Source organism: Mesoplodon mirus, assembly GCF_964341445.2.
Source record: "Mesoplodon mirus genome assembly, chromosome: 18".
NCBI lineage: Eukaryota > Metazoa > Chordata > Mammalia > Artiodactyla > Ziphiidae > Mesoplodon > Mesoplodon mirus.
In genome coordinates this window covers 23,871,765-23,893,359 of record NC_138994.1, presented here as the reverse complement: position 1 = coordinate 23,893,359, position 21,595 = coordinate 23,871,765, and the positions used below count along the sequence as shown (strand labels likewise).

Here is a 21,595-nt window from a genome sequence, read left to right as displayed (position 1 = left end):
CAGAAGAGAAAGTTCCTTTCATAGCAGCTCCTTTGTCACTGGCCTGAACTCCAGTCCTAGTAGGGACCTGGCACAGTTGGCAGGGGAAAGGCAGCTCATGCCTGGGAACTGGGTTAGTGAAGCCAAGCATCACCTGGGGCCCGAGGGCCCTAGTCCTGGGGCTGCACAAGTAAGAGAAATCCAGCCATTTCCAGGTGCTGGGCCTCAGCCACTAAGGAGCCTCCTGTCCTTACCTGCGTTGTCTGAGCAGCTTTCGAGGTCTGGGCTTACCAGTGAATAAAAGGCCAAGTGACACAGCAGGTGGGGGTGGAAACGCCCATAGTGTGGAAACAGAAGCTGTTAAAATCGAGGTGGTATCATGGACTGGTTATCGTATCCGCCCAGAATTCATATGTTGAATCCCTAAGCCCCAGTGCGATAGGACCTGGAGATGGAGATGTTGGGAGGTGATTAGGTCATGGGTGGAGCCCTCTGGATGGGATTAGTGCCCTTGGAAGAAGGGATGTGAGAAATGGCGTTCTCTCTCCACCTTGTGAGGACCGGCAAGAAGGTGGCTGTCTGTAGGTCGTGAGGACAGCCCTCGCGGAACCCGACCCTGCTGGCACCCTGATCTTGGACTTTCTGGCCTCCAGAGCTGTGAGAAAGAAAGGCCCATTGTTTAAGCCGCCCGGTCTCGAGGATTTTGTTGCAACAGCCTGAGCTAAGACAGGTGGGAACCAAGAAGCCAAGGGTATCAGGACGGCTCCTCTGTGTGGACGCTGAGCCCTGACAACATCAGCGGGGCTGAGAGGAAGGCTCTGCTGGAACTCTCCATCAGTCACACTTTATAACCATTTCACCACAAGTCATGTTATTTCACCTCCCAAAAGTCGCCTCGGTTCTGTGCATCTTTTCCATCTGCCTCACGTCTCTGTCCTCTGCACTGGCACCTTTGTTGGAACCCTCATCACCTTGTGTTCAGGTGAAACAGCCTCTCCCTCCTTGGCCTCCCTGCCTCTCCCCTCTGAGTAATTCCCTTAAATGCTGTTGTCATCATGCTTTCCCTGCTTGAAAATATATGCCTGGCTCCCACTCACTGAGCCGACTTCTCTGCCGGACGTCTGAAGGTCTCTGTAGTCTGGGTTAACTGACTGTCTAATGTTTCTTCTAAGCATTCCTTGACATCTCCAGTCGGGCCCTCGGCTGGGTGGGCTCTGGGCGTCCACACCTGCCACACTCATTTTTCCCTTGGCTTGTGCTTTCTTTCCCTTTTGCCTGGAATTTCCTTTCACCGAACTTTTGCCCATCCAACTGCAGTTCACCTTTGGGTGCTCACCTTCTCCCTCAGTCCTTCACAAACAGTGCCATACCACAAAGAGCTTCTTCTTGACCCCAATTTCTGTTATATTTAGTTTCCCCATAGCTGTTTGTGGGCTAATTTTGTTTCCAAGGAAATGGTAAACTCTCTGAAGACAGCGTTTAATTCTTCCTTGTCCCCCCACCACATACACAGAGCACAGACTAGCGCTGGTGACCTGCTAGGCACTCAACACTGGACAGGACAGGATAGGTAAAGAGGGACCCACTGGTGCAAGGTGTGTGTCCAGTCCTGGGCACGCCATAGGCTGGTCTTCCTTGAAGCAGCCCCACCCGTCCTAGGAGGTTCCCACCTAACCGCCCACCAGGCTCTACCATCCTGCTGGCCTGGAACCCTTTACATTAAGAGCAGATTGCTCCAGGGACCCTGAGATGGCGGATCCATGGCCTCCACGCCTACCACCAGCCACCCTTTGATATCCTGTTCCCGGTCCCTAGACAGCGTGCTGGCCTCCACCTCTCCCAATTTCTTAGGGACAGTCACCACCTGCGATCCAGAAACACAGTCGAGCTACACCATGAATAGATTAAATTTAAAATTCCAGACGAATCTTCCAAAAGTTCCCATTCCATCAAACATTTGATTGCCTTAAGGGACGTTTAAAGCATATATTAGCCTAAATTCACAACAACCCTTCTATTTCCAAGATCACTGGACCAAGGTCTCACAAGGCCACTGTTAGGACAGGGACTTGGGCTCATCTGTCTGAGTATTTAAAATCTTCGTCAGGCCAAAGGAAGCGAGATTAATTTTCTCAAAGAAAATCTCTGAGGAAAAGATTTTCTCAAAGTTGCAAAAAAATCGTTCACATAATGCAAGATAAAATAGTATCCTTACCCCAAATCTTAGACTTGCAGCTGCCAACGTCGGTGTTAAATCCACCTGGGAGATAAAGAGAGGGGATGGAATTGCTACGGAGCCCTCAGTTACCACTTGGCACTCAAGCTGCACAGACAGATCCTTCTGATAGCAGCCTCCAATGGTTGGAAATAAAGCAAGCACAAACCTTCGAGAATTCTATCCGAGTAAGAAAAGACCCTTTCTGTTTGTTTTCACGTATAAATAAGGTAGTTAAAATTTTCACCGTAGTATGTTTTACCTTGAGGGCCAATAAACACAAAGAATGGCAGTGTTAGTCATCATTAGTCGTAATATCAGAGCACAATGTTCAGGGTCTTTCTAATTTTAGAGAGTGATTTTTCTCTGTCATTGAAGTCAAGAAAAAAGCTGTCCCACGGAGGATCGCACAGCCCTCTGCCACCAGTGACGGTGGAGAGCTTTCTTCTTTGTCTTTTTTACTCTCTGCCATGAATTCTTCTCAGACATCATCAGAGTATGTTTCTAGATTTCAGTACATTTTTAATATGAAAGCAATGTCTTCTGACTGAAAGAACAAAATCTTCCTGCTCTTGATTTGACCTTTGTTGGTTTGATGTGTTTTAAAAAAGATCTGGGCAACAGTTTTACAAAGAACGCCCAGAGACATGCCTGGAAAAGCACACTGAAAATAATGATGAAAAAGACTAGGAGAGGAAGCTTCTTGCTCAGCCTGACGCACTGTTGATCTCCCCACACGGTCTCTTAAGGCCGTGGTGGTTTTGTCTGAGTCAGGAGCAACGCACTGAAGTTTTTTAAAGATACTTTAATGGGACTGTTTCTAACAGAAATTTTACTTTCACATCTGTCCAAGTGAACCAAGCCAAGTTAATATTCATTACTGATTTATCTGATTTGTAAAAATAGAAACCCCAGCCTCTTTTTCTTTTTTTGGCCACACGGCATGGCATGCGGGATCTTAGTCCCCCAAGCAGGGATTGAACCTGTGCCCTCAGCAGTGAAAGAGCTGCGTCCTAACCACTGTACCTCCAGGGAAGTCCCCGAAACGCCAGCCTCTCCTGAAAGCCTGAAAGTGGACCGCTCTCCGGCCCACCATTTCCCCATCTCACCTAGCACAGGTGTGGTGCTGGTCATGTGAGCCCAGACATGTCTTTGGGTATGTTCTGCTTCCTGCGGACTCCAGCCTGCATAAGAGGCTCGCAAAGATGCCTTTATGTTGGCAAAAAAAAATCCATATAGTATTTTCAAACTTCAGATAAATAATGTAATCTTATTTTTATAATCTCCAGTAAAACATAGCACCTACCCTCAGGGAACCCACAGCCTATGGGAAAAAGCAGTATGTAATCAATAATTACAATTTATGTGATAATGAAGTAAAAGCAGAGGCGCTGGGGTAAGGAAGACCTCGCTATGGGTGTCAGCTCAGCTACTAATTAATTAGCTGTGTGACTGTGGGTAGAATAGGAACCTCTCTAGGCCTATTTCTCCATACATAAAAAGCCATAAATAAAATACGATACACTATGCAGAAGAGCACAAGACGGCACCTGATGCATAGAACACACTTGGTAAAGGTCAGTCATTGACGGTGATGGTGATGATGACAGTCACAGCTGTTATAGATGCACAAGGTTTGAGGCATCGTAGAGGAGGGAATGGTTACCTTGACTGCAAGGCTGAGAACGGGGGCCCTGGAGCAGGTTCCGTGTGAGAGCATCGGGGAGCAGAAGGGGCCCAGGACAGCGTGTGCGAAGAAAGGCACAAGGCGCAGAGTGGCTGGGGTTCTGGGGAGAGACGCAGGTCGCTACTGGAGCACCGACGTCCTGGGAAGTCAGGCCCAGGTCCGCTTGAGAAGGTCCTTGGATGCCCCGTGCTGGGGACATTGTCCTTCAGCTACGGCTGAAAAAATCATGGAAGTACTTTTATTATGGGGGAGAGAGGGCTGGGCGGTCAGGTCCGCCTTTCAGGGAAATGGGCCGGCGGTGCAGAGAGTCCGCTGAAGGGAAATCCGGAAGCAAGGCAGATGCAGTAGGCTCCCTGTCCTGCAGTAGAAGTCAAGATGCAGTCGTCTCCAGTCAGAGACCTGGAGCTTTCCCATCGTCTACCGCATGGATCCTGACCGCACCGCCTCCACGTGGCTCCCTCAGCCGCTGCCCCTGCACGACCTCCATCCACAGCAGACACCAGCCTTCGCCGGTGGTCCCTAAGTGCCACACGTGTCACCTCTGTGCTTCCCACTCTCCCCTCCGCCAGCAACTCCCGCCCCTTTGTCCACCTAGAAAGCATCCGGGTCAGATCCCATCACCTCTGTAGAGACCTCCGTCCCCACCTTGGAGGTGATCAGCCTGCCCTGCTCCTGTCCGGGGCCTGTCACACTCCAGTTGTGGCCTTTCTACACGTCTCGTGGGGACAGCGTAAGCTTCCAGGGGACAAAACCCGTCTCACACTCACTCTGCTCCCCACGCAGAGCTGTGCCGGGTCGCCAGCCGTCACGCTGGCTGGACACACACCCTGACCGTCATCGCTCAGAAAGCCCGTGCGACGTCTTGATGACTCCACATTCCCTAACTTTTAACTGAACGAAACTTCCTCGTACCTCTGCCGTGTGAAGGTGAACGCTCGGGAGTTTAGTCGGTGACCGTTTACATGGTGTTTTGAAGCTTTCTGCTCTGAGGCTGTGGGGTCTGGGTTCCCACCAGCTGGGAGGTGAGGGGACTCGTGCACAAAATCCACATTCTGCTCACTGGAGCCGCCTGCATGCATCCCGGGTGCGCCGTGGGACAGTGACCGCCTTTGTGTTCCTACTTTGCGTTTTGTGTAGAACGCCGTATCTGGCAGGACAGGCCTCCTTAAACATAGGAGGTACTTGGTGCTCTGAGGGAGAGATTTAACTTATTTATAATTGTCAAGAGTTTAAAAATGCAGAAAAGAAAGAGCAGTCATGGCTTGCCTGTTTTGAAAGATGCCCTCAAACCAGTTCAAAAACCTCTGACTAAATCAGGTATTTAGCACGATATCTGACTGAAGGTTAGATCTGGGCACTTCTAGTGTAGCTTTTGCTTTAAAAATAGGAAACAGGGCCTCCCTGGTGGCGCAGTGGTTGAGAGTCCGCCTGCCGATGCAGGGGATACGGGTTCGTGCCCCGGTCTGGGAGGGTCCCGTGTGCCGCGGAGCGGCTGGGCCCGTGGGCCGTGGCCGCTGGGCCTGCGCATCCGGAGCCTGTGCTCCGCAACGGGAGAGGCCACAGCAGTGAGAGGCCCGCATACCGCAAAAAGAAAAAAGAAAAAAAAAAAAAAATAAATAAATAAAAAAATAAAAATAGGAAACAACGTGTTTAGCACGAATTGCCTCTTGAACTCTGTTTGTAGCATGACTGCTCACCAACATCTCTGGTGACTGACAGGCTTGCTGGACGGCCCCGTTTCGTGCAAGGTGACGGCGTGCCAGGCAGATGACAGAGGTGGCCTTGGCCTCCCGGCAGCATCTGACAGCTGACTGTTCTCCCTCCGCACTTGCACCCACCTCTCTGGCCATCCTGGTCCTAAATGTTGGTGCCTCCTATGCATAAGTCTTGGCTCCTGGGAGATTCCTGGTCTCTCTCTCCCCCTGCAAGGAGCCCCCTTTCCCCAGCTTCTGCGTCCTCCTCTGGCTTGTGGTCCTCAGGTGTCCGGGCCTGGCTTCCTCATCAGCTGTGCTCGTGCCTATCTCCTGGGCACCTGAAACGCAGCAAATGCAAAGCCAAACCAAGCCTGCTCTTCCCCCCATTCTGCCTCCACGGTCACCTCACTCTTCTTGGCACATGGCTGAGATGTGAATTCTCATTCGACTCACCTCTTGCTTTTTTTTTTTTTAAAATGCTTTTTATTTATTTATTTATTTATTTATTTATTTATTTATTTATTTATGGCTGTGTTGGGTCTTCATTTCTGTGCAAGGGCTGTTTCTAGTTGCGGCAAGCGGGGGCCACTCTTCATCACGGTGCGCGGGCCTCTCACTATCACGGCCTCTCTTGTTGCGGAGCACAGGCTCCAGACGCGCAGGCTCAGTAGTTGTGGCTCACGGGCCTAGTTGCTCCGGAGCATGTGGAATCTTCCCAGACCAGGGCTCGAACCCGTGTCTCCTGCATTAGCAGGCAGATTCTCAACCACTGCGCCACCAGGGAAGCCCTCACCTCTTGCTTTTATTTTTCACAAGCCACTCAGTTGTCAGCTTCTGTGATACGAGGTCCCCATGGCCGTCACCCAACAACAAGAACTTCTGATCTCTGCACCAGAGCTGTCCCCTGAGTCCCAGGCCACCTCCCCTCCTGAGTTTCTTTACAATATTTCCAGATAATTCCTCCTCCCTAACCTTCTCCCAGAAATGAGGAGATGGCAGTTTCCATCCTGGTTCTCGCTGGGGGCCTGCATCTGCATCTGTGAAGTGGGTAGGATAATATCTCTCTCCCAGAGTTTATGTAAGGGTTACATAAAACGTTCACGACGTGTGCAAGGTTATCTGTCAGCTCCTTAGTACAGCGCCTTGTGTCTGTCAGATGTTCGTAAGTGCTGCTTTCTCTTGTACTTTCTGTACTTTCTACGCCATTAAATCTAAACTTGACAGCATGACTTTTACTGCCCGCCGTGATTTCAAGGTCCCAGCTCCCTATTCAAATGTATCTTCGTTCAGACAGTATTACTGAGCACCTACCATGTACCGAGAGTTCCAACCTCACTTCAAGGTACAAAGAGGAAACATGCAACGGACCCCACCCCGCGTCCGCCTTACTGAATACCAGTCTCGCTGCATAGGTCTTCCTGGCCTTTCATTCACCAAGTCGGTTACGCATCTCGGGTGTCTCCCCCTGCCCTTGGCTGGGGTTCTGCTCCTCTGTCGATGGACACCCCCTTTTCAGGAAGGGCTGATCGACTCTCCCTCTGGGAGGAAATCCAGACTGTAAACAAAAGGGAAAACTGTGTGTCTTCCCGTGGGCGTTTTCTCCAGACCCTTTCAGGGACGTACCTTTTGACGTAAAGTGGACAGTCTGCCGTCCTCTGACGCGTGTGAACTTGCCCTCCTCGTGCCCACGCGCCTCGCCGCACGGACTGCCCGGTCAGCCCTGCTCCTGCCCTGCCTTGGGGACGTCTGCTCAGATCATAACGCTTTAAGTCTTCTATCCATTTGCCTTTCTTGGAAGTCAGGGAGTGTTCATGGTCTATATCAACCCAAGTGAAGTAAAGAAAAGTATTACGAAGGAAAACATTAGACGTAGAAACCAAAAGATACATTCCAGTGAGAGAGGAGCTGCCATTTAATTTCAGGAGAAAAAAAAAAGGAGAGAAGCATGCGTCATTTCACATCCCAACCCTGTAAAAAAACTGGTAGTGAGTAAGGGGAAGAAACGGAGAGGAGAGACCGGGCATGGGTGAAACGGACTCCCTGCCTTCGGGTGAATCTCTGAGATCACTTTTGATCTTGGCAGCCCCGTAGGTACTCTGGACCTTCTGAAGGTCCTGTCATCTTAAGACAAAGACTGACTTAACACCCACAGTTGTGTGTGCTGAGGTTTTGATTCATTCATTCACTCAGCAAATATTAAGGAGGCGCTGCCATAGGCCAGGCAGTGAGCTGAACGCCCGAGCTGAAGAAGTCAGCCAGATAGACACCATCCCCGACCTGCAGTGTCACAGTCTAGGGCAGGGGTCGGCCTGCTTTCTGAAAAAAGCTAGACAGAAAAGGTTTCAGGCTTTGTGGGCCATAGGGTCTCTGTGAAGAGCCCTCAGCGAGGTCATGGCAAAGTAGCCATCGATAATACGTAAACAAATGCGCATGGCTGTGTTCCAGTAAAACTTCATTCACCAAAAATAGGTGGTGGGCCGGATTTGGTCTGCAATCCAGAATTTGCTGACCCCTGGTTGAGCAGATGCGACACATAAATGCAGGTTAATATTTTGCATGTTCTGCCTTGTTTCAATAGGAATGTTTTGGTTGCAGGTGACAGAAAAGGCAGCCCAGGCAGAAGAGTCCAAGGATAGGCTGACTCCTGATCAAGGGCCGGTTTCAGTCTCTCCAGGTCTCAGCTCTTCCTCCTCTGGGCTGGCTCCACTCTGTCACCTCTAGCTCCTGGGCAGCAAGATGGCTTGTCACACCCGAGTGACATCCCCCGGTGAAGTCCAGCGGGGAATGCAATGCACTGTTGGCACTGCATTCCGTACCCCCAGCGCCACTCTCCCTAGACCTCGCCTCCGCCCACCTCCTCCTAGGCTTTCCGACCCCTTCTGACCCCTTCCGACCCTTCAGAAGCCCAGTGTCTTTGTGATGCTCTCTACTGACCCCCGCTCACCCTCCTTCAGAGTGTGGACTGGGCTCCAAAATTCTCTCTTGTTATTTCGCCCTCCCCACCAGTCAAACTCAGTTTTCTTTCTGGCCTTCAACTCAGCCATAGAAGGATGGGGTTCTGAATAAACTAACCCACAGTGAATAGGAGCATCTGGTGATGTCCCTTAACCCTCCCACAGATTGCTGCTTGGGAAGGATCCAGGCTGGGTGGGTGGTCTTGAGCTGGGATCCCTCCCTGAAATCACTGATCAGGGAGCACTGGCTCCCCACCTGCAGCAAGGGTCTGAGAAAACCCGTGGACATACCAGTCACTGTTGGTGGCTTGGCTAAATAATATGGCTGAAAAGCAGATAAGTAGTGTTTCCAAATGTATGTAGATTATTTCGATTATACAATGAAGATTCATTTGCAATCGATTCTGAATCTGTAGAAGCTTTTTGTCATGATGTCCTTTCTCAGTCAGTAGATACTAAAAAATATAAAAAGAGGTTTAAATGGAATCCTCAGGCTAATCACGAATACATGCAAATAATTAGCAAAAAGTCTAAAAGATTGGCTAAATGAAATATATACTTAAATTTAATTCATGACATATATACATAATAATATAATGAAATACGTTACATATGTATAATCTCCATTATATGCTGTAGTAATGTTTATTGAACATTGACTAAGTGCCATTCTTGTAAAAATTATACATGTATTAAGTCATCTAGTCCTCATAATAGCCTTGAGAAGTTTTAATTCCCATTTTCCTGTTAAGGAAACAGAAGCACAGAGAAGTTAACCTTCCCAGGTCACACAGTTTAGAGGCACAGCCCAGATTCAGCCCCCGACGTTTCTCTTCCAGAGTCTGGGCTCTTAACCCCTATGCTTTACTGTAGTGAGTTAAAGGCGGGTTGCAACCAGTCTGCCCTTGTACAGGAAGGCTCTACTGGGTCATGTTATGGGGCACCCCTGTGCTTCAAACACTCAGCGGTGATCAGTAAAATACAAATAAAGTAAAAGATGTATTTGGTATCAAAAGCATGATGAGCATCTGTGTGGCTAGAAGTGGATCAGAACCCCAGGGTGGTGGGTGAAGCCTCAAGGATGGGATCCCAAGCCCGACAGCAGGCAGAGGCAGCTGGGAGGAAAGGCCTGGGGACAGAGATGCAGAAAGGGCTCTTGCTGGGTGAGTGACAAGAGACTGGGTCGCAGCTGGAAAGCCAGCCTGGTGTGGGGACTGTGGACCTCCGTTACCTGCCCGTAACCAGGGCCGTGGCTTCTCCAAGGCTGGAAGGCAGCGGCCCAGACATAGCCACATCACAGTCTTGGGAAGCTGCCCCGGCTGGGTGCCTGGACCTACAGCAGCCCTGAGAGCACCACAGAGCAGGACCCGCCATCATCCAGAGTCCAGGTGGAGGCAGTGGCACGACCCCCCATGGGACAAGAAGGAACAATCGGAGAAACACGAGAAAGGCCCTGGCGAGAGCAGGCATCCGGGCACTTGGTGAATAAACTCAAAGCAGGCTGAACTGTCTGATGTTGCAGACATGGGGAGACTCTCTGTGGAGGCCGCAGGGTGAGAGACATTTAAGGGCCAACTGGGCGGGACCTCGTTGGCCACGTAAAGGATTTTGATTTTCACTTTAAAGATTGAGCAAATTTGACTTGAAAAGCAAAACCAACATACGGGCATTGCAGTAGTTGGGGGCAAACTGAGGCACTGTGGACGGGGATGGGCCAGTGGAGAGGCAGCTAGGGGGTGACATCAACTCTAAGAGTCCTTACAGTTCCTTGGCGCTCTGCCGAACTGACCCCACGGGGCTTGGTTGGAACACGCTTTGTAAAGTAACACTAGGCACAGTCACTCTGCTGACCCTGCCGAGACGCGTGAAAACCCGCAGGATTTCCCAGTGGCAACTCAGCAACTGGCCTCCCTGCAGCTCAGCTCTTGGAAGGTGAGTCTGGTATTGGCTGCGTTGGCATCTGTGATAAAATATTGTGTGTTTGAGACCCCGTCCTTATGTTATTTGTACAGAGCTACTCACTTCCGTCTTGTGTTTTTACGATAGGAGGTTGACGTATTTGCTGTAGTTTGGACGTCCTGACATGACTAGTTGATATAGTGCCACGAGACATGTGTTACTTCTCCCTTCCATATTTTTAATGAAATTATAGAGTTCCAAGTTTCAGTCTTTTTTTCAACATCACTTTGAATTTTTCTCTGCAGACACCCTCTTGGCTCAAGTCCACTTCATACACTTCTTATTTATGCCCATGAGTATTTGTCTGATTACACAGGATGTGAGCTTTACTCCATTGTGATGCTGAACTCCAGGTCTGAGGTTCTTGGTCTTCATAGTCTTTTTTTTTTTTTTTTTTTTTTTTTTGCGGTACGCAGGCCTCTCACTGTCGTGGCCTCTCCCGTTGCAGAGCACAGGCTCCGGATGCGCAGGCTCAGCGGCCATGGCTCACGGGCCCAGCCACTCCGCGGCATGTGGGGTCTTCCCGGACCGGGGCACGAACCCGTGTCCCCTGCATCGGCAGGCGGACTCTCAACCGCTGTGCCACCAGGGAAGCCCTTCATAGTCTATTTTTAAAGTCAAAGGAAATACTGTCAGTGCTGTGCCTTCGAGGGAAGGGTGGGCAGTCTGTGGCCAAGAAGCCAAGCACAGCCCTCCCTGTTCACGCAGGTACCAGGTTATACATACACCGTTTCCACTCGGCTTACGTTACAGGAGCATCACTGTTTGTCATGATGTCCTGAGTTTCCTAATCTTCCTTTCCTAAAGGAAAGAAGATGGAAATGGAGAGAGAAGTAACCATTGTGGAGAGAGGGAAGCTGTGTCTATTGGGTGGGATGCTGGAGGGACGAGGAATAGCAGATAGTTCTACACGGTGCTTCTCGAGGGCAGTGTGAGGTGGGATGGAAATCCTTCCGAGAAGGACTCAAGCGAGAACGACCTTTGAATTCTTCTGCATTTCATAAACCATCATTCACTAATACAGTTGGACACTGTATGTGAATAAGATTTAATATTCAAATCTAATAGTAAAATAGATTTACATGTAAACAATTTTGACCTCCCTTAGTTTGTATGCCCATCAAACCCTTTGCTTAGATCAACTCAACTTCCCCTTGTTTTTTGCCAGGTTAACAGCCAGAAGGGGGAAGGCAGGGAGGAGGGAGAGGGGCACGGTTAGCAGTTAGCAGTTAATAGTCTGCACTTAGTCTGTAGACAAATGTCATCATTCCCTCATTATTTCCCCTCAAACCTCCTGGGACAGAGGTGGGGACAGAAAAATAGTAGCAGGAGTCAAAGGTGATATACAGAAAAAAAAAAAGTGCTATACAGGACTATAAGCTAATTCCTTCCTCCTCTTTCTCCTTTTGCTGTGGAACAAACTTAGATATATCCTTCACTGGTCGGACTTTAAAATGTGTGCTCATGTGGGGGATTTGCGGAACTTTTGTTTTAGGTCAGTATGTGTACTGCATTTGTACAGATGTTTAAACATGAGTCTTCTCATAAATGCTTGGTAAATTAAAATTTTAAACCAATGGGAAAGTATAGAGAAACCTTACTGTACTGGAACCAATTGTTGGCACTGTCGTTATTGTTGTCATTACAAAAAAAAAATAGAGCAAAGACCAGCTGCATGTCTGGAAGGACGTCCCCTGTCCCCTGTTGTGCTGGGGAGAGCACAACTGTGCAGTGGCTGAAACTGCTCTAGCTGGTGGTGTCTGTGAAGGAAACCCATCAGCATGTGGGAAGATTGTGTGAGAAACTGCAGAGCACAGTGGCTAAGAATATGTGCTGGAGGGTCAGACTGCTTGAGTCCAAATTTGTGCTTACCTCATTGGGTTGTCAGAGGGATTAAACACTTCTTAAAATACGCAGAATTGTAACCGGCACATAGAAAGTACTCAATACATGTCATTAACTTCATAAGTAGAGTAAAATGGATTGGTTAAAGTTTTCCATGACTTTATTAAAGTCATAGGCATCTGCTTGGTATAATGATTAAATTCAGGATTTGGGTTTAAGGATTCAGGTTAGTAATATTTTCCTGAGCAATAGTCTCACCCACAGGAGAGGTAATGTCAGATTTTCCAAGGGCCCATTTTAAGTTCACTCAGATTCATCAAAATCATAAAAACAAAGAAGAAAGGGATAGACAGAAAGTAGAAATGGCAAGATCCTCAATAAAAGTTGGGGAATATAGCGTACTTAATTTTAAAAGTGGTGGAAGGGATAGTGGTGATCAATGAACGACCTTGCTCACGCACAATTTTCTGCTATCTACGACTCACCTCCAGTAGAGGGAGACCATCAGGTGTGAAAAGTGAAGTGGGAAAAAAAGAGAGTCCAGAGAAGCTATGAGCATTAACTAAAGGGCTTCAGTACTTGGCCCTGACCTCCAAAGTAGCTGAAAACTAAGAGCAGGTGGGCCCCAAGAACAAATGAAATAATAGGTTTGGTCAAAGGGTGTTGATGGGGCTTCCCTGGTGGCACAGTGGTTGAGAGTCCGCCTGCCGATGCTGGGGACGTGGGTCCGTGCCCCGGTCTGGGAGGATCCCACATGCCGCGGAGCGGCTGGGTCCGTGAGCCATGGCCGCTGAGCCTAGGCATCCGGACCCTGTGCTCCACAACGGGAGAGGCCACAACAGCGAGAGGCCCGCGTACAGCAAAAAAAAAAAAAAAAGGTGTTGATGACAACAAAACTGAACCATAGCTGTGGCCTGCCCCAGCTTACTCCCTACCTCAGCATTCAGGAAATTGCTGGTTCCATTCAAAAATGAAATTTTAATTTTTTTAAGAGAAAGAAACTAGGTTAAGAGCCTTGCTAGATTAAGAGAGAGAGAAAGAAGGAGTGGAAGCAAAAAGCAAATTAGAACATAGATCTAATGGGAGATTACCCAAGAAGTAAGGAGAAGATTCAGACAAATTACAGTTCTTTGAAACCAAAACAGTTCTTCATGATGTCAAAGCATTTACAAAACACATTGACATATCTCTCTGTCAAGGAAAAAGGTGGGGAGAGAGAGAAGAAGAGGAAAAGAGATGTGTTTAAAGATGATATAATTCAACAAAGATTAGAAGTGATTTCTCAGAGTTTAGGAAAAAAGGTAGTCAAAATTAAGAGATTACAGAGATTGAAACCATATTAGAAGAAACAAAAATGGGAAAATCATAACTGAAAACATCTAAGGAAATATGGTGATCACACAAAATAAAATGAAAATAGAAAACAGATATAAATTGATAAGAAAGTAAAATAATAGAGAAAATTGTAAATATGGAAGATTGTCAAAGAAGAGCCAACACATGCAAAATCTCTGTTCCTGAAGAAGAGAACAAATAGAAAAAAAATCATATACAACATGAATATATGTAACTATTGATATAATAGAAAACAATTCTAACAGAAGAAGCTTTTCTTCAAAGAATTGAATATAAAGATAAAAAGAGGGACTTCCCTGGTAGCACAGTGGTTAAGACTCCACGCTCCCAATGCAGGGGGCCTGGGTTCGATCCCTGGTCAGGGAACTAGATCCCACTTGCATGCCGCAACTAAGGAGCCCACCTGCCACAACTAAGGAGCCCTCCTTGCCGCAACTAAGACCCAGCGCAACCAAATAAATAAATAAATAAATATTTTTTAAAAAAGATAGAAAGAGCACACACATTGTCTCAGGAAAATTGATATAGAATCATTAATACCAAAACATATCCCAGTGAAGTTACCTAATCCAGGGGAAAATAAAATCATATGGACATCCAAGCAGAGAAATAAAGTCACATTCAACATGGAAAAAAATTAGCCTAACTTCAGACTTCACCATAGCAATGCCAGAAGATATTGAGGAAACATCTCCAAAGTTCTGAGAGAAAGAACGTGGGACAGAAGCATTTTTATACCCAGACAAGTTATATTTCAAATGGACAGGCAGAGGACAGACATTCTAAACAAACATGGATACAAAAAATAGAACAAACATGAGTCCTTCTTAAGAGTAGTAGCTCTAAATTTCAGAGCCAGGGATGAGTGATAGAAAAAAAAATAGTCAATATATAGTAGCCTGTGAGCCCTTGATAAACATTGCCCCTAAAGTCTGATTTATAAATCATGTGTTTTACTTTGTGTTTGCATTTCATTTGAGTCAATTGACAGATGTTACTATTGGACTTACGTCCAAGAAGATAAAATGGGAAAAATCAAATATTTCATCAGTGGGAGAGATCATTTTCATCATTTTTGTTTACCCTTTAGGTATAAATCACAAGATTGTAACATACCTCAAAAAAATACTTTGCCAAAAATTTAAAAATTGTGTTCTAGAACATTTGCCATGGGATTTTAGTAGGTAATAAAATAAACTATTAGAGCACATTTCTCCCTTAATTTAGTTTAGTATAAGAAAATTTGGGAATTAAAGGCTAGTAATTTTAAATTATCCTCAGTAAATCCATAGACTTGTTTAACTGAACTCAGTTGCACATATTTTCATAGTCTATTACCTTATTTCCAGGTGTGTCCAATGAATCATTTGTGGGATACACTGCAATTCAGCTTTAATATTTAGTTAAGTCCCACACAGCACATGCAACACAGTTTTGAATTCCATAGCATCTCAGTTTAGGAGAAGGAGAAATAAAGAAACAGAGCTGGAGAAAGGCCCCAAGACAGACACACCCACATTCATGCACACCCTCAAACACACCTCTTCATCCTGCCGAAGCATATTCTTCCAAAGACTTTTCTTCCACCTTCCTTACCTGTTTGTGGTTTGATGAGCCACCAACTTTTCCTTGACCAGCCCAGTGACCATCAGTTAGGTGAGCAAGACCTGGCTGTGTTCCAGAGGCAGAGGGAAACTCATGAATCAGAGATGCTCGTGATGACAAGGGCCCTCTGCTTACCTGTATGGGGAGGCTTGGAGACACAGCTCTGCAGATTTTCCTTCACTCGCATCTTCATAAGCACATGATGATATCAAGCACCCAGGTACCTAGACAGTTAGGGGGAGTGTCTCAGCCAAACAGATGACACACCATGAATTGTCCTCACACACAGCTTAGTATGATCACAATCCACACCCTGATCAAGAAGAGGATGTAGGATTAGCATCATGTGTACAACATGAGTGGAGAAGAGAGGACAGGTATTTTCCTTATCCAATGCCAAAAACTGTGTCAACGAGGATTTTAAAGAAATAAAGTGCTGTTATAGGGACTCTCTCTCCCAGATTGACAAGGACAGAGTACCTTTTTCAGTTTGTGTTTCCCCTTATTTCATCTCAGTTGTCTGGTTTCTGACCACATGTAACAAACTTACCTTTGTAATGAATGGACATTTTTCTGGGATTTCTTCAATTCAAAACAATCATTTCTGTGGTAAAAAAAGATACGCTTTTTTTTTTCACTTTAGATAACTTACATACGACAAGAATATGAAACAAAACTTAAAGGGTTGATGCCAGCATCTCTAAGACAAGAACTTGAAGACACTATCTCCTCACTAAAGTCACAGGTAATTTCTAGAATCAAGGAATTTTCCAAGGGTTTAGATCAGCGGTCCCCAACCTTTTTGGTACCAGGGACTGGTTTCATGGAAGACAGTTTTTCCACGGACGGGGGGCCGGGGCGGGGCGGGCGGGAGGATGGTTCAGGTGATAATGTGAGCCATGGGAATTGGCAGATGAAGCTTCGCCCGCTTGCCCACCACTCACCTCCTCCTGTGCAGCCCATTTCCTAACAGGCAGTGGACCAGTACCGGTCCACGGCCCGGGGGGCTGGGGACCCCTGGTTTAGATGATGTGCATATCTTAATTAATGTTTGTTCCTGAACTGATGCCAGAAATCCATGTGATGTCACAGAATAACCAAGTGCCCAGGATGAATTGTTTTTTGTTTTGTGGGGTTTTTTAGCATTTTTTCTTACTAGTTTAAGAACTCTTTGTCTCGATAAGATTTTCTTAAAAGCGTCCTTGAAATTGAAAAGCTCAGTTATGGTTACTTTTATTTACAGTCTGCATTCCAACACAGACTCACCCTTTTATTCTTGGTTCCAGGCCCAAAATGCCATCAGTTAGCACATTGCTAACTCCTTATCATGTGAAAGTGCAGAGAAATAAAAAACATGGCTAAGTTAGAAGCAGTTTTATTCTGGTGTATTTTATATGATTGTCAGAGATAACAAGATGCATTTTAGGATCGAGGCCGGATAATGACATGGTATTCAAACAATTCGGTTAAATATTGATATTTCTGATGAAACGTGTAGTTCTTGGTACAGTAGTTTATAAGAGATAAAATTGACTTCAATTTAGATATTAATTAAAAACTTCCTACATAAGTTTTCTCTAAAACAAGTTTTATATATCGCTGTAAATATTTTATATAGCATTAGTTTTATAGATTCTTGGTTTTTTAAAAAACGAATGTTTTAACTCAACATGAGAAGTTCACATATTCCCATTTCTAATACACTTAGAAATTTAAAACATACTTTTTTCCTGGAAAAACTCTGCAAGGCAAAGATTTCTTTTCTCTTTGTGCCAAGAACAATGCCTGTCACAGAGTAGGTGCTCAATAAATTTATTTATGAATGAAACAAATGCTGTAGTTTGATGAAATTCACGTTAGCTATTTATAATGTACAGGACAGATACGTGGAGCAGATGTTAGCCGTGCCTTTTCTGTTCCCCTCAGCGAAAATCTCTTATCTGAAAATGAAAAGTTCATTACATCAACCCTTATGCTACTGTTAGCTGTCGCCTCTGTAGGCTAAGAAGTTTGGCTGTGCTCACCCCTACCTATAAAAATAAGTATGACAAGAGAGTGTTAACTTACAAAGGATTAAGTCGTCTTTATTTACGTGGGAGGCTCTCCTCGAAATGTGGCTTACCCATTCACTTTGTAGGAGGGCTTCCTTAGGGTCAGCTGTGTAGGACCCAGCACCTTCAGAGGAGGTATTTTTAAGAAAAAAAGAAAGAAAAGAAAGAGAAATCTGATATCCACCTGCAGGGCTTCTGTTATCATTCATATCATTTCACTGTAATAAAAGCCACTCAGCCTCCTAAAACTGGATGTTGACCCAGAAAGAAAGCTCTGCCAGCTGCGTGAGGGCCTCAGAATCGGCAGCTGTGCGGAGGAGGTGCAGACCACAGAGCGAGCAGATTTCGTTTGAGAGCACAGGTGCCTGTGTTTTTTGAAAATTGTTGGAATTCCAGCGGCAAACCATGGTGGAGGCAGGGAAGTGGGATCAGTGTAGTCCTTGCATCTGTCAAAGTTATCAGTGGTCCCGTGGGTCACTGGATTAATTGGATAAAATTCAGACCGGGGTGATGTGACGAGTCAGAAAAGCAGCGGGACCACTTTGATATGTACCCATTTAGAAAAGCCATGCTCAGGGAGATCAGCTCGGTGCTTTGTGACCACCTAGAGGGATGGGATAAGGGAGGGTGGGAGGGAGACGCAAGAGGGAGGGGATATGGGGAGGTATGTATACGTATAGCTGATTCACTTTGTTATACAGCAGAAACTAACACACCATTGTAAAGCAATTAGACTCCAATAAAGATGTTAAAAAAAAAAAAGAAAAGCCATGCTCCCTCTCTCCAAGCACAGTTTCTACTCTGCCAGCTGTCCTGTCTTGCATAACCATGTTTCAGAATCGACCGTTGCCATGGTTTCAGTTCAGACCAAAGAGACAAGAGTAAAGCTCCAAAGTGATCAAATGCCACTGACTCCTGATCACGTTAAGCCATAGTGTAAGTTATCCGGAAACCACTTCTAGTAGGTCGTGTAAAGTGCTTTTGAATTTATGCCTAATACAAGTATTTTTAATAGTATAGAAATGTATGCTTCAGGATAATCCAACCATGCTGTGAAGGTCTGACTGAAGAGACTATACCTGACAGCCCAGTTTCCCCCATCCCTAGCCCCTCAGGGGCAGGGGCCACAGGGTGGTACCTGCCAGGATCTCTGGACTGGGCAGTTCCTGTTAGTCACTTCCTGTCATCCTCATGACCTTGGGAACTGGCTGTCGTTCACCCCATTTCACAGATGAGGCATCAAGAGAAGAAGGAACTGTCCTAGAGCTATGGAGGCCAAGTCAGGAGCTGAACGCGAGTTGGCCTAACTCCAGACAAAGCGCAGGCTCTTTCCACGACAAAATACTACCTCTCCAACCTCAGGAAATCCCCAGGATAGATTAAGGTTTCTAGTAGGCAGTAATTTTGTTTCCACTCACTCATTCATTCCTGAAACAGCTAGGGAATGCCAGCTACATGTCCAGCCCTGAAAAAGAAACTGGGGTTACAGAGATGCTCCAACATTATCCCTGCCCCAGGAGAGCTCTCGGGTGTGAGGGAGAGACGTGAAGACAAATCACCAGAAGGCAGTTGGAAAAGTGCTAATAACAGAACAGGAGAATACGGGGGGGGGGGGCCACTGGCTGCCTGGGGCAGGAGGTGATGAGGGGCAGGGCTGGGGGTGGGGCGGGCAGAAGACTTCAGGAGCAGAGGTGACCTTGAACCCAACAGTGGACGGTGAATAGGAGGTAGTTAGCCAAGCATTCCAAAGCAGACGATGGCAGATGGCCTGTGTCAAAGGGCCACAGAGTAGGAGGGATGCAAGGTGGAAGGTGGTGATGCTGGAAGAGAGGAGATGAAGCACCCGGGTGGGCCAGGGCCAGGTCCAAACAGCTCTGCAGTGCGGGGTTTGAACTCGGTTCTGTAGCCTCTGATGGAGTGCCAGTGGGGATGGGATGTGATCAAATACAAAACCACAGCATTAGCATTCAACAGATCCTCTGCATTTTATCTAGAGAGTTGTCTGAATTTAAATAAAATCTGACCAGACACTGTGTATCTGCACAGTGTCGCCCTGTAAGCCACCTTCACCTCTTCTCACATGAGGTCTCTTTTCTAGGTTAACTTTCTGCAAAAGAGGGCATCCATCCTTCAAGAGGAGCTGATGACCTACCAGTGCAGAAGGTACAGTTGTGGCCAGAATGTCTCCTGAGTAGTTTGTACTGTCTGCACCTGTGGGTCTCCTGGTTGGGTGTTAAAATCTTCATTAAAAATGCGTTGGGGCTTCCCTGATAGCGCAGTGGTTGAGAATCCACCTGCCAATGCAGGGAACACGGGTTCGAGCCCTGGTCTGGGAAGATCCCACATGCCGCGGAGCAACTAGGCCCATGAGCCACAACTACTGAGCCTGCGCGTCTGGAGCCTGTGCTCCGCAACAAGAGAGGCCACGACAGTGAGAGGCCCATGCACCGCGATGAAGAGTGGTCCCGGCTCGCCGCAACTAGAGAAAGCCCTCGCACAGAAACGAAGACCCAACACACCCAAAAATTAATTAATAATTAATTAATTTTTTTTAAAATGCGTAAACATACCAGTTTTGAAAAAAAAGACTTATTTTTCATAAAGAGCCTGTCTTGGAGAAGTCCCCCTCCTGTCATCACTGTGCTTCGACAGTACCATCCAAACGAGATGAGGGTCAGCCAGTGCCTGACAAGGCCGGGCTCACCTGCAGAATCGCAACAGGATGTTGTCTTGAAGCCCAGTCGCAGGGTTAAGGAGACACTGTCTTCCTCTTAAGAGAGTGAGATGGCGTGGTCCTCAGTGTGGTCACCTGCCTCTCCAGAGCCCCGCATCCCCAGACGCTTGGCTCTGTAGCAGATGTTTACCAGCCCCAGATATCAATAGATAAACGGCTCCGTGGTGTCCAAACACTGTGCCCCCAGAGCGCACATCTCGGGGACACAGGAGACCCTTCCAGTCAAAGGTTCCCAGAGACGTCACTGACATAGATCACATTTACCTGCTCTGACAACCCTCTCTTAGTACAGTGAAAGGCCAAACCATTTAGATGGCACTGAATTAAAAGTAAAAACTTTGGATACACAGGACCATGTATAAAATAAACAACAAGGACCACAGGGGACTATAACACAGGGGACTGTATTCAATATCTTGTAATAATCTACAACGGAAAAGAATCAAAAAAATATGTACGTAGATATATTTGAATCACTTTGCTGTACACCTGAAACTAACATAATATTGTAAATCAACTATACTTCAGCTTTAAAAAAGTAAAAACTTTGTGACTCATTCACTTTTCAAAAGATTCTTGGTATAGATAGGATTCGATCCCTTATGGGTGTAAATGATGAAATTTTGAGATCAAATATACTTTTTAGCCTCTCTCCAACTCCTCCTGAGTTAGAACATATTTTATTATAGACATGCCCGTTAAACCTAGAGAAAGTTGTAACTTTGGGGTTTTTGATCTTCAGGTAACCACATGACGACATACCTGAGTAACCCAGGAGAGTGGGATGGATCTAACCGTCTGGACAGAGCTTTGGATTTCTTCTCACAGGTTTGAAGATTTGGATGTTGGAAAGTAAACTGTGAGATCAATGGCATTTTTTAATACTTAAATGTAATTAAGATCATAAAAACATGCATCACTCATACACTAACGGGGTGGTTTTATTTGTGTCTGCCTACGTTATTTTTTTAACATTCCTTTATTTCTGATTTCCATATCTGTGTGCGTTTGAGTGTGTACTGAGAACTGCTTATATTGGGAAAAGAAATGATTTCTTGCGATGCCTTGTTAATGCCTTTACATAGAATTTTACCAGTTGCGGCTGATCAAAAGCACGTTTGTAGTATCACATCAAAAATTTTAACGTTTATATTGTTTTTGTGTTCATGTTCATATATTATTAAAATATTACTTTGTACTTATCAGTTTTATTTCTACTTTTTAATTGCACCTCGTTTGCTAAAATAAATATGACATGGCAGTTTTTTCCCTAGAATATACTGACCATCTCAAATTGTGCTACAGGAAAAAATACCTCTGTCATGTCAGAAATCAAATCCATAAGTAGTTCATTTATTTAGAATAAAAGTCACTGAGTCATCTGACATCAGTCCAAGTATTTGTCATGTTGGTTGTCAGTCTCATCTGGGACCAGAGGCAGGATAGGGTACGAATTTTATGTAGCAGCTCTGGTTTTATTGTTACTTGCTTGATCTCTGATTTTATGGTTGTGGTT

General features: G+C 46.1%; 1 protein-coding gene across 21 annotated transcripts in view; it reads left to right on the top strand.

The window, feature by feature from the left end:
* CEP112 (centrosomal protein 112) overlaps positions 1-21,271 on the top strand; it is a 401,854-nt gene extending 380,583 nt beyond the window's left edge. For all 21 annotated transcript variants that reach the window (XM_082604740.1, XM_082604757.1, XM_082604756.1 and 18 more), the window contains 3 exons: positions 15,938-16,039; positions 19,444-19,508; positions 20,822-21,271. In XM_082604740.1, the coding sequence (XP_082460866.1) occupies positions 15,938-16,039; positions 19,444-19,508; positions 20,822-20,825 (171 nt within the window). In that variant the 3' untranslated portion in view covers positions 20,826-21,271. The remainder of the gene's footprint in view (positions 1-15,937; positions 16,040-19,443; positions 19,509-20,821) is intronic.
* The last annotated feature ends 324 nt before the right edge of the window (positions 21,272-21,595 follow it).